This window comes from Vipera berus (assembly GCF_964194415.1).
Source record: "Vipera berus genome assembly, chromosome: 2".
NCBI classification, from domain to species: domain Eukaryota; kingdom Metazoa; phylum Chordata; class Lepidosauria; order Squamata; family Viperidae; genus Vipera; species Vipera berus.
In genome coordinates this window covers 163,501,414-163,513,725 of record NC_138203.1, presented here as the reverse complement: position 1 = coordinate 163,513,725, position 12,312 = coordinate 163,501,414, and the positions used below count along the sequence as shown (strand labels likewise).

Genomic DNA, 12,312 nt, shown 5'->3' with positions numbered 1-12,312 from the left:
TAGATGATGATACTCCTGAGTATTGAAGCGTGGAGATGATAGGAGTTGTAATTTAGCTCGAGAGAAAAGCACAGTTTGGGAAGCATTGCTATAAGCTACTCCAAACAACTGAATGCTATAGAGTATAGACATGCAAGTTGATGTCTGAATAGAACTAAGCATTTTTTTTATTTTACCCAAGTCTAAACAAATAACTTATTTTTGATTTGGTAGAAGAATCCCCCTTGTTCCTGAAATGCATATTTCTGTTTCACTTGTTTAGCAGTATCTTTAATCTGTTAACATTAGAAGACTTTGCAATTATATTTCTATTAAATATAGGGCTTATTATCCATAATATTTACTGTTGTGCTTGCTGTATTTTTCTATAAGAATGAAATTGTAATTAATCTCTTCCTATCTATCCCAACCCTCAGGATAACTCTCAGGTCATTCTGATTTTAACACTAAATCACTCTAAGCCTCAAGCTGTGCTGAGAAGCAGGAAATAACATGTTACAAGTAAACTTAGAGGAACATGTGAACCATGGATTTCAACATGCTATTTTCATAGAAGCATCCTACTCAGAGATTTTGGCCACTGTGATCATTATTAAATAGAAATCTCTGTGCTTACTCTTCCATTCACAGATAAGAAAGCAGTGCCTATCTTTATGTGTGGATTCGAGAACTGCATCACCATGGCATTAATCTTTGAACTTTGGTTGTGCGATTATTTTTAATACTCTCTTCGGCTAAAACCAAGCGGAGGGAGGTCTGGTTATCTCCGAAGCCATAGGGATCTTTGAATTTTACAATAAAAGTATATATGTTGTCTTCTGCACTTTTGGCTTGGCCCTGAGCCAAAAGGAAGAACTTGCATTGGATAAGGAAAATCTCCCAGGCAGGCAGGCAGAACTAACCCTCTTGAAAAACCAGTTCGTCAGCTGCTACTCAAAAATCAGTTTCCCTCTAAGACATGCTGTGACAACATGCCCACAACAACGTTTACTTCTGTTGATCAACAGGAACAGGTAAGACGAGCGAGCAAGCGGGTCTCTGCTTTTACTTTCAGCTTGACCAGCCAGCAGGAAGACTGGCCTGAAGGAGGAGGAAAGGGCTCCTACTTCTTTAGTGAGAGGATTTGTAACTAGGTTATTTGAAATTAAGCCCAGGAGCAAAGTGAGGATGAAGTGGTTTGTTCAGGGTTTCGAAGTACTGAGCCAGAACAATAGTCTCCTCTGATCTCATTTAGATAACTGACCAGAAGCAAAACTAACAGGGCTGTCTAGAAAACCTGGGTGGTTCAGTTAGGACTGAATGGTCCTAGTTTAGATCTCTACTTACACAAATGTTCGTCTCTAGCTGTCATATTTCACAGAGTTGTTGTAAGGATGTAGTTGGGAGAGGATTGTGTTTGACATCCTAATAGAATATAACTACAATAAATACTTCCATTGTGCAAAGAAGGAGGCTTAAAATATTGTAACCTGCTAGGTTTCACCTCCTACAGTTTATCACTGCTCTTGTTTTATACAACTACAGGTAGCCCTTGACTTAGAACCATGACTGTTTGAAGTTACAGTGGCACTGGAAAAAAGGGACTTGCAACCATTTTTCACACAATTCCGAGTTTAGGGGTTGACTATCTGAAGGCGTAACTTCCATGTTAACAAACCTGTTAAGACACTTAGATCTATAGGCAGACATTTGTCTATGTGATGTTCAGTAGAGGGCTTCAGTCCTAGCTAAGCATCCTCTTCCTTAAGAGGTGTTTTGGTCCCAACTGTCCAACCCTCCCCTATTAAAAACAAATTGGCAAACATTGGAAGATCACTGTGCAACACTAATGAAAACTTATTGATATTTAAATAAAATCTGTGAAAGGCAGCCAAGCCAAATGCTGTTTGGAATAAAAGGATTTCAATAGCCTTAAGATAAATCAGGGAGTCTCAAGTTGGGCCAGGGTGCTCCATAACCCTAAGCCTAACCAACAAGGATGATCACTGGATCACATTCCCAATTTATGGGGTATTACTATTAGTACACCTCTTGGGATGCCTCACAGAATACCCAGAAACTGACTGGCTAGTCCTGCAAATACATGGAAGCCAAGCCACATAAGGCTTGATTAATCCCAGGACCTTGAGCTGGACCTGGAAATCTTTGGCAAATAATGCAATTGCTCAAGCACAGGTCTTGGACTGCGAATCCTGCTCACATCTTTCAGTACTATGGTCAAAGGGCAGCTCCATTGTAGTGGCCTAATCCTGTGGAGATAGAATAAGAATAGAACTAGAACTAGAACTAGAACTAGAACAGAACAGAACAGAACAGAACAGAACAGAACAGAATAGAATAGAATAGAGCTGGAAGGGACCTTGGAGGTCCTCTAGTCCAGCTCCCTGTTCAAGCAGAAGAAGAACCTATACCGTCCCAGACAGGTGATTGTCTAGTCTCTTCTTAAAAATCTCCAGTGATGGAGTGCCCACGATTTCTGGGGGTAAGCTGTTCCATTGGTTGATTGTCCTCACTGTCAGGAAGTTTCTCCTTTATTCCAGGTTGTTTCTCTCTTTGATCAGTTTCCAACCATTGTTTCTCATCCTTCCCTCTGGTGCTTTGGTGAACAACCTGGCCCTCTGCCTTGTGGCAGCCCCTCAGATACTGGATTACTGCTATCATGTTTCCCCAATTTCTTTTCTTTAGACTAGCCAAACCCAAGTCCGATAGCTGTTCTTCATATGTTTTAGTCTCCAGGCCTTTGATCATCTCAGTTGCTCTTCTCTGAATTTTTTCCAAACTCTCAACATCTTTTTTGAGATAAGGTGAACAAAATTGGCTGCAGTATTCCAAGTGTGGTCTTACTAGGATTTTATAAAGCAGTAATAATACCTCGCGTATGTTTATTCAACCCAGGATTGTATTAGCTTTTTTGGCTGCTGCTGCACACTGCTGGCTCATAGTCAAATGATCGTCCACTAGGACTCCAAGATCCCTCTCACAGTTACTGATTTTAAGCCAGGTCTTGCCCAGTCTGTATTTGTACCTTTAGTTTTTCCTGCATAAATGTAAATTTCTCCACATTGAAACTCATTTTGAGTTTGAGGTTTTGGTTATGATCTTTAAGTCCTTACATGGCATGGGTCCGGGGTACCTCGGGGACCACCTGCTGCCGGCGTCAACTTCCCTCCGCCCTGTGCGTTCCCACAGAGAGGGCCTCCTCAGGGTGCCTCCGGTCAGAGAATGTCGACTGGTGGCCCCCAGGGGGAGGGCCTTCTCTGTGGGCGCTCCGGCTCTATGGAATCAACTGCCGGTTGAGCTCCGGATGGCACCGGACCTTCGCTCCTTCCGGCGCAGTCTGAAGACCCATTTATTTGAACAGGCTGGTCTGGCCTGATGGGGGACGTTAGGGTTTTTAATGGTTTTTTTTATATTGTTATTGTTTTTTATCTGGGCACTTGTTTAATTCTTTTTAATTTTTGTATTCGCTATTTATATATGCCCTGTTCACCGCCCTGAGTCCTTCGGGAGAAGGGCGGTATACAAATTTAATAAAATGAAATGAAATGAAATTTTGTTGAATAGAGCCCATTGTTCAAGTTTGTCAAGATCTTTTTGGATCCTGAGTTTGTCTTCTGGGCTGTTGGCTACTCCTGTCAGTTTGGTGTCATCTGCAAATTTGATGAATTCCCTTCAATTCCCTCATCTAAGTCATTTATGAAGATATTGAAGAGTATTGGGCCTAAGACGGAACCTTGTGGTACCCCACTGCTTACTTCTCTCCATGTGGATGTAGTGCCGTTGAGGACTACTCGTTGAGTACAGTTTGTCAGCTAGCTAGAAATTCATCTAGTGGTGATGTTGTCTATTCCACCTTTTCCTAGCTTACCAAGTAGTAGATTGTGGTCTACCTTGTCAAATGCCTTACTGAAATCTAAGTATACTACGTCCACAGCATTTCGCTGGTCTACTAGTTTAGTCACTTTTATCAAAGAATGAGATGAGATTGGTTTGGCATGATCTGCTTTTAACAAACCTTACTGGCTAAAGGCATGAGCCTAGTGGGAAGGGACACAGCTCTGTGGCTTGGCAGAAGGGGCACTTTGGTCTCTACCATTTCTAATGAAACTGGCTAAGGCAGCAGGACTAACAGTGGGGTTTTTTTTTCCTATTCAGACTAGGCAACTCTGAGCCTGTTGAGCCAGTGGTCCAATTCACTATAAGGTAGGCACATATTCAGAGACTTATTTCTATAAAGTGTAATATATACTGCATATATCAATGTGTATTTTAATGTGGCAGAAAACTTGCTGTCTTTTGCAGGTTGGGAGATTGGAGATATGATATTATTTATTCATTATTTTATTTGATATAATTCAGTGGAATATATCATTTAAATTTTTATGCAGCCCTGGATAGTATATGCTCCTGTCGGGCACCTTAGATTCTCCTCAGTCTTGTTGCCCAATGATACAGTTTTCTGGATGGACATTCAGATAATGAATCCAAACCCAGCTATATAGTATTTTCTTCTGTTTCACCAGCCCATCAGGACCACCTGCTGCCCTTGCTTTGCAGACAGAAAGCAAAATCATGGTTAAAGCATGGATAAAATCACATTTAAATGTTGATGGTGGTTTGTTCTCCAAGCTTGCTGTTTAGCTTCCAAGCATTTTGTTCCCTGATAATGAAACACTCAGAAGCTAAACAACAAGCTGGGAGAACAAACCACAGTCCACATCTACCAGCCGAGCTACAAATATTTTCTACTATTTCAAACACATTTAAGTAGATATAAGACAATATCCCCTTAAATAGATATAGATAGTCCTCAACTTAACAACCATTCATTTAGCGACTCTTCAAAGTTACATTGGCCCTGAAAAAAATTGCCTTACCACTGGTTCTCGCAATTACAGCCATCACAGCATCCCTGCATTCACGTGATCAAAATTCTGGTGCTTGGCGACTGGCATGTATTTGCGATGGTTGCAGTGTCCCAAGGTCATGTGATCACCATTTGCAACCTTCCCAGCAGGCTTCTGACAAGCAAAGTCAACGGGGGAAGCCCAGTATTGCTTAAGAACTGCATGATTCACATGACAACTGCATTGTTTCACTTAACAACTATGGCAAAAAAGGTCATAAAAATCAGGTGTAACTCGCTTAACAGCCACCTTGCTTAACAATGAAAATTCTGGTCCTTATTGTGTTTGTAAGTCGAGGACTACCGGTGTAAGATAATATCCATAGAGACCCTGTCTTCTCTATTGGAAATGTATTGGGGACCACGATTATGTGTATTCCTATCTTAATCTGCCCTACTAAATGATCATCTTCCAGCCATTTATGTTAACGATGCTAGAGACAAAAAAAGAAATAATTTTTGGAATATAGAATTTTGCTTCAGGGTTCACTTTATTATTTTATGTATGTATGGGGCTGTGTTTGTATTTTATACGCATATGCACATGCAAAGAATAAACAGAGCTCTGACCTTATTACACTATGTTATTTGGAGTAATGAGGTTTGAAATAGAATCTAATCTAGATCTCAACAGCTCATTTTTTTACTAAAAGTGACCAATCAATTAAATTACCTATTACAATGTTTCTATAGGTACTGTATGATTATTTAAAAATAGAATAATACAATTTGAAACCAAAGCAATAATACAATTTAAAACCAAAGCTATACAATGCAATCTAATGTCACAAAAATTAGTAACTACAGTCAGATCAGAAATAAATCGGAGCTGAAATAATGTAATTTGGGTAAAACAGCAAGATCTTAAAACATTTTAAAAGCTAATGTGCTTTACCACTTCCTCTAGGATTTAATTTCTGCCATGCTTCATGTCAGTTTAGAATAGAAGATGGATTTTATGAAGGACACTTATTCTTTCATCACTGGCCTCAGCATCTCTTGTCCTTTTAGGTTTCCATTATGGGGGAGGCAGGAGTAGATGATCCCAACCTCGTCGATCAAGAACTTCGTGATATGGATGAAGATCGCTTATGGGAGATGGTGGAGGGCCATCGCTATAGAATTGTGCGTGGTATCTCTCCCAGTCGTCTTACCCCGTACTTACGGCAGGCCAAGGTGCTGGGTCAATTGGATGAGGAAGAAATATTGCACAGCCCCCAGTTCACAAATAGAGCCATGAGAGTCGGTAAGCACTCTGAGTACGGTATTGGAACGTTTATGACAGTGTGATATGTGGTACTGTAACATGTGCAGAGCAGAGGATAGCCTTAGAACAAGGGTCTTCAAACTTGGCCCTTTTATGACTTGTGGACTTCAACTCCTAGAATTCCTCAGCCAGACCTGGCTGAGGAATCCTGGGAGTTGAAGTCCACAAGTCATAAAAGGGCCAAGTTTGAAGACCCCTTGCCTTAGACAATGGAGAATCAGTTATAGTGATGTCCAGTGGGATTATATGTTGGCTCCAGCACTACTCTGCCAAGGGCACCAAGAAGCCATGGCTGATGCATAGTAGGCAAAGCTAGCCAAATTACTTTGGGACTTGAGGCAGTTAATTCCTTGCCCTTCCTATTCCTCACAGTATAAATATAATAAATTAATGTTTTTCTGGTACCCAAAATCTGGTATCAGAAAGAGCTACTCCATTCTGTCTAAAATAGCACTGATTCTATCTAGGGAAGAGAGGTGTGAAGGGAGGGAGGGAGGGAGGAGAGAGGAGAGAGAGAGAGATTACTTCCTTGGATAGGTAGTAGAATCCTATGGAATCTAGTCCATTCTATAAACTAGATTACACTATATAAGATTTATAATCTTATACCTGTTATCACAGGTAAATGGAGAAGGGTTCCAGTTTAAGTGGCAAGCTTATTCTTTATTTACAGGTTAAGACATATATGGCAACACTGCATTTAAAAGATAGTGCTTTTAGAGAAACCAAAAAAGATTCACTAGTAAGTTTGCTCAAATACTATTAAATAAGTAAATGCAGGAAGGGCAAATTATATGTCGTATGTACTTCAAGTTTCTCTGCCTGGGTAACTTTTAAGTTGTTGGACTTTTTAGTTCCCATCATTTTACATTATTAATGTTCCTGATCTCTTATAGGCCACATGCTGGATCTCTTGAAATCCCGTGGGAAAAATGGGGCTCTCGCTTTTCTGGAAAGCTTGAAACTTCACAATCCTGATATTTATGTGTTCATTACCGGCTTGGAACCTTCCATAGACCACAACAATTTTAGTGGTGAGCATTTTCCATCCTTCCTACATCACCCATTCTTAACTGGGCTCTTTTTGTTAAGCAAAACAGATGATACAGTAAAGTCCAGTAATCAGTTCTGACCTCAGTTCTGACGTTAGAACTGAAGATGCTTCTTGGATGACAAGCAAAATGTCTTCAGAGAAAAAAACGATGTCCAGTTGCTTTTTGAAAAAGCACCTTTGGGACAAGAATGACCTGGATGACTGAGAATCTCCATCGATGCCTAAGCATTTTCTTCTTTTCTCTAGATCTAATCGAAAGTTCCCAGCTGACAGAATGCTTGGCCAAAGCAGTTAGCAGCCTGCAAGAGGAGCTAAGCCAGGAGAAACGCCAGAAGGTGTCCCTGCTCCAACACTGCCGCAGACTCAAGGAAAACACTGCCCGACTGGAAGCTGAGGCTGAAAGCTTACGGGGCATTGAAACCGAGTGTAACCGGATGAAGAGGGAACTCAGTGCTCACTTCCATGAGGCCCTCAAGCTTAAAGATGAACTTTATGGGCTCTCTTTGCGCTACAGCAGTGCCCTTCAAGAGAAGGACCTGGCTATTACCCGCTGCCGGAGCTTGCAGGAAGAGGTGTGAGAAGAAGGGTGCATGGAGCTTTTCAGGGTTTGTGATATCATATTTGCAGGTCCTGCGTGCCATTGGTAAGATGATTGCAGATGGTCTCATCTGCTGAACCGTGGCATTTTGCTGGTCAAGAGAAGGATAACTGTAGGCAAAATGCTTGCTAGAGCACCAGAATGGTTCTGCTCGTGACCTGCAGTCATCTGTAGCTGTCCTCTTTTGTTTGAAAGTGCAATAGAATGTGAGAAATGTTAGCTCCCATGGACCATCTATCTCAGTATCTTGTTTCCATGGATACTGCTGCTGCCAAAGATGAAAGATGCAGCCTAAGAAACAAATGGAAAACCCAACAGAGATAATCTAGCTTAATCTGAATGACATGTCTAATAGACTATGATAGATGAACTTTTAGTGATATACCAATTTGGGATGATTTTGCAGGATCCAACATTATGCAGATTTAAGGTAGAAATCCCTCAAAACCATCTGCTGAAAAAGAATACAAATTACCGTATTAAAAAAAATCAATCTGATGCCTGAAAATCCGTGGGGGAGGGGGGGTTGTCTGTACATTACAGTTGAGTTTGGTTGTATTATTGACCAAGCTGAATCAGGTTTATGTCCAAGGAAATAGAAGAATAATTGGCTACTATGATTTCTTTACCCTTTGCCTTTTTTCTTTTTCCTTCTGTGATGTGATCAATTGGATCTTTATTTCAATTAACTGGGTTTACTGGATATCAGTACACTTGGGCTGTAGAAGAAGACAGTTTCCATTTAGTGTTTAGTAATCGCAGCTGCAATTAATTGAGGACGTGGTCCATCCTCACTTTCTATTAGAGTTTCTGGCTGCCGTGCTCTCCTGCACCTTCTGAACATTCCGCACCGAAGCCCGAGCTTTGTTTTCCATTTTTTTTCCCATTTCCCCCCCACACACACCAATTTCTACCAATCAGTGCTTGATTTTTCTTGGACTGATTGGGACTGGGAATATTCTCTAATTAATTTTTTTCCCCAAAAGCTTTTTTCTGTAGTTCTGCAAACTTTGGGCTTTACTTCCATTTTATTTCTCAGAAACTTTGATTTTGGTCTGTTCACATTGGTTGGATGTGCTGTGCTTAGAGGAACATTTCAGCCAGTTTGTTGTGGTGGTGAAAGTACTGGCCTAGAAATCAGGAGACTGGGAGTTGTAGTTCCGCCTTAGGCATGAAAGCCGACCGGGTGACTTTGGCCAGTCATTCTCTCACACCCCAGTCCACCTCCTAGGAATGTGGCTGTGGGGAAAAACAGGAGGAGGAAGGAATACTAGCTATGTTCTCTGCCTTGAGTTCCTTATAAAGTAATTGGATAAAATCTAATCAGCGGTAAATTCTTAAAGCAAGAAGTTCAGGACTGATGCTGTGGAGGGAACTGCCCAAACTGGTAACTTATTTTTCAGCTCTGCTAGCCTTATTCACAGCTTTTCCTTTCTTTCTGTGTACCTGTCAATGGTAGCTCTACCTGATGAAGCAAGAATTACAGCGAGCCCAGATGTCATCATGCCATAAAAGGGAAAGACCCTCAAGAATATCTGGGGATGCACAGATGCAGACAGATGAGCTCTTAAAGCTGAGAGAAGAGAATGAGCATCTCAAATCACTGTTGGAGCTGGAAACCTTCAGTGTGGTAAAAGAAGTTGTCAGCTATGTTCCTATCCTTTCCTAATAATCCTAGGAATAATAGAGAGGATAACAGATCTGTGACACAGAATTATTAGTAATTTCACCAGGTGACAGTTTCAGGATTCTTTGGAGCAAGCTAGGGGAGGTAAATCTGTGAAGAAAACCACATGAGTTTGCAGGAGGTAGCATGACCAGAGCTTTCTTGGCCAAGGGCATTTTCTTGCAAAGGTAAGCCAAAGGCTTTTGCACAATGTGGAGCAAAAGATTTTTTTCAGCCCATTTAATCAAGACTTAGCACACCTTTGTATACGTCTCCTACAGCTGCACAATGTTCTTTTCAGGCTGCAGTTAGGTGGCAATTGTCTAACTTGAGGGCCTCCTCCATGTGGGCACCCCAATTCCTCTCTAGGTGTGGCATGGGACAGGGGTTGGAATGAAAAAGCTTTCTCTAATAAGCCTCCCTTACCTGTTCAGGTGCAGAAAGATATTCTAGAGCAGAACCTTGATGATGCTCTGGAGGGCAAACAGGAATTGCTAAATCGACTTCACTCACTGAGAGAGCAAGCAGCACTTGCTGAGAATCAGCGAAAACAGGTGAGAATGCCAAGCTACCTGAAGAGTTACCAGCTCCTATGCAAGAGGGAGGGAGAAAGTCTGTTTATGTGCCTAGGAGAGGCATCTTCTATACTTTCAGAAATTGCCACTCTCCTTTGTGCCTACCTTACACAACTGGGGGTCTGGAAGTGGCTCGTCTCTTATGTATATGGCAGCAGACATGTGAAAATAAAAAGTATATTAATTGCAGTAAGATCAGTCCTTTTTCAGTGCTCAAGGACAACCCTGTTTAAGAACAATGACTTTATTTGATATGATCTAAAAGGGCTAAAGAAGAGTAGATATTTTGTAATGTTGGTTTTACATACAGAAAGCATTATAACCCTAATATAGGAGTCAGTAATCTTGAGCTAGTAATCCTGACGTCTTAAAATAGCATTGTTGCCATGTGCTTGCAAGGTGGTTATAGGAAAATTGTTTAATTGATGTATTTATTAAATTTCTATGTCATCCATCTTCCCTACAAGGTGACTGTGGGTGGCTTACAAATTATACAAAGTTTTTATCTTTGTTCTCAGACATCAGATTGTAATAGGAGGTTAAAGACAATTTAGGCCATATTAGGCTACTCTGTTTTTGTAAGACTTGCCAATATTACATGTAATAAGAGCAAAGGGTCCTAAATACAAAAAAAATACTTTCATGTTGCTGTATTTGTATTTTTATGCAGTGTTGGGAAGAAAAAGAAAATACTTTAATTGAATGTCAAAAGATGAAAGTAGACTGTGAGATCTACAAGGAGCAAATCAGTGCCCTTCAGGCTCAAATAGCTGATCTACAGAAAGAAAGAGATCAGGTATTAGAAAATGTGATTATGAAATGACAGCTTTTCCGTCAAAGTGACAAAAAGGTTGTCAAAAGGTGAGAAACTGTCTTGTTGGCAGAGATCTTAACATGATTGAACTTTACGGTGATTGCCAACTTAAATAGTTTATGTTGTATAAAGTCCACTGGTAGAACTCAATACCTCAGTACTGAGATTTTTATTTAATTTTGTGCTTTGCAATCTAGGCTTCATGTGGTTTTCCAGTTGTTCAATATGTCAAATACTACAATGCTACAAATGCTACAATTAAATATTATTAAAGTTACTATAGTATTATTAGGGTTACTATAATACTATAGTATGCCCCCTTCTTTGTATTAATTCTTGCTATCCCTAAGTTTTAATTACTGCATGAAATGTGCTTCTTGTTACCTGTAGCTTGTTTCTGTCTTTGTTTCTCCCAAAACCTTCTTATGTAGTGTATCTCTATCTAAATCCTGTAGGCCTACAATGCCAGGGACACTGCCCAGTTGGAAATTTCCCAAAGCCTCCTGGAGAAAGATTCCCTTCGTCGTAAAGTGTTTGAGCTCACAAATGAAATTTGTGAACTCAGGAAAAAAGCCAGCATGGGATATTTAGTGTTTACTGTAAGTTATGATCATGGTTGGGCTTAGGAGAGAAAGGGAGAAATCTATACTTTCCCAAATGCCTCTAGCGTTATCCTAATATTTGAAAGCCTGCTTCACAAAATTCAAAATGCAGCTATTATAGAATAAATGGAATTTTATTTTGTGTTCTCAATTTTCCCATTTAATTTCTTTTTAAATAGCTGTTTCCTTCAAGATAAGGACCATAAATAATAAGTACTAGCATTATCTTTATTGCAAAATTGCAGTAACAGAATCTTGTAAATCTAAAAGTATTTCTCCCCTCTTTTACTTTGCAGAAGTCTAGGGAGGGTCCCTTCTGCTTCTGTGGGCTGAAATGTATCTTTTGCATGATGGTTGTCTTACCTGCAACTCTTCCTCCTGTTTCCCAAGGTCATTTTACAGACCTTCACAATGTTCTCTTTCATAACTCACTGAATTACACTTTCATCAGACAGAATATTAATGCACTGTGTGTATGTCCTAGGTCCGTGGAGGCGAACCTATGACACGTGTGTCACAGGTGGCATGCAGAGCCCTCTCTGTGGGCACGCCCGCCGTCGCCCCACTCCTAGGTCTTCAGCTGGGTTTTATAAAACCTTTTTGCTTTAGGCCTCTGTTGCTGTGTGTAAAAAACAAAAAAAGGTTCATTCAATCAATCAATTTCAACTTCTCACAGGAAAAAAAAAGATCTCGCAAAGTTGGAATTGATTGAACTTTTTAGTCACATTCAGTCTGCTGTTAGCACCGCAGCCATGCCCACCCAATGGGCCACACCCACCCAGTGGGTGGGCCACACCCACCCACGCCCACCCAGCACCCGACGATACATA

The 12,312-nt window shown here is 40.6% G+C and overlaps 1 protein-coding gene across 9 annotated transcripts in view; it reads left to right on the top strand.

The window, feature by feature from the left end:
• Nucleotides 1–672: 672 nt before the first annotated feature.
• The window catches only part of CARD14 (caspase recruitment domain family member 14), a 30,541-nt gene continuing 18,901 nt past the window's right edge, over nucleotides 673–12,312 (top strand). For 4 of the 9 annotated variants that reach the window (XR_014024988.1, XR_014024990.1, XM_081316671.1 and 1 more), the window contains exons 1-9: nucleotides 674–1,013; nucleotides 4,156–4,203; nucleotides 5,918–6,152; nucleotides 7,070–7,207; nucleotides 7,474–7,799; nucleotides 9,285–9,455; nucleotides 9,926–10,045; nucleotides 10,737–10,862; nucleotides 11,336–11,479. Coding sequence is in view for 6 of the 9 variants with exons in the window: in XM_081316671.1 (XP_081172797.1) it covers nucleotides 5,927–6,152; nucleotides 7,070–7,207; nucleotides 7,474–7,799; nucleotides 9,285–9,455; nucleotides 9,926–10,045; nucleotides 10,737–10,862; nucleotides 11,336–11,479 (1,251 nt within the window). In the remaining 3 variants the exon portion in view is untranslated. Of the gene's footprint in view, nucleotides 1,014–4,155; nucleotides 4,204–5,917; nucleotides 6,153–7,069; nucleotides 7,208–7,473; nucleotides 7,800–9,284; nucleotides 9,456–9,925; nucleotides 10,046–10,736; nucleotides 10,863–11,335; nucleotides 11,480–12,312 lie in introns of all 9 variants that reach the window. The other 5 variants (XR_014024989.1, XM_081316674.1, XM_081316673.1 and 2 more) reach the window with 2 other exon arrangements.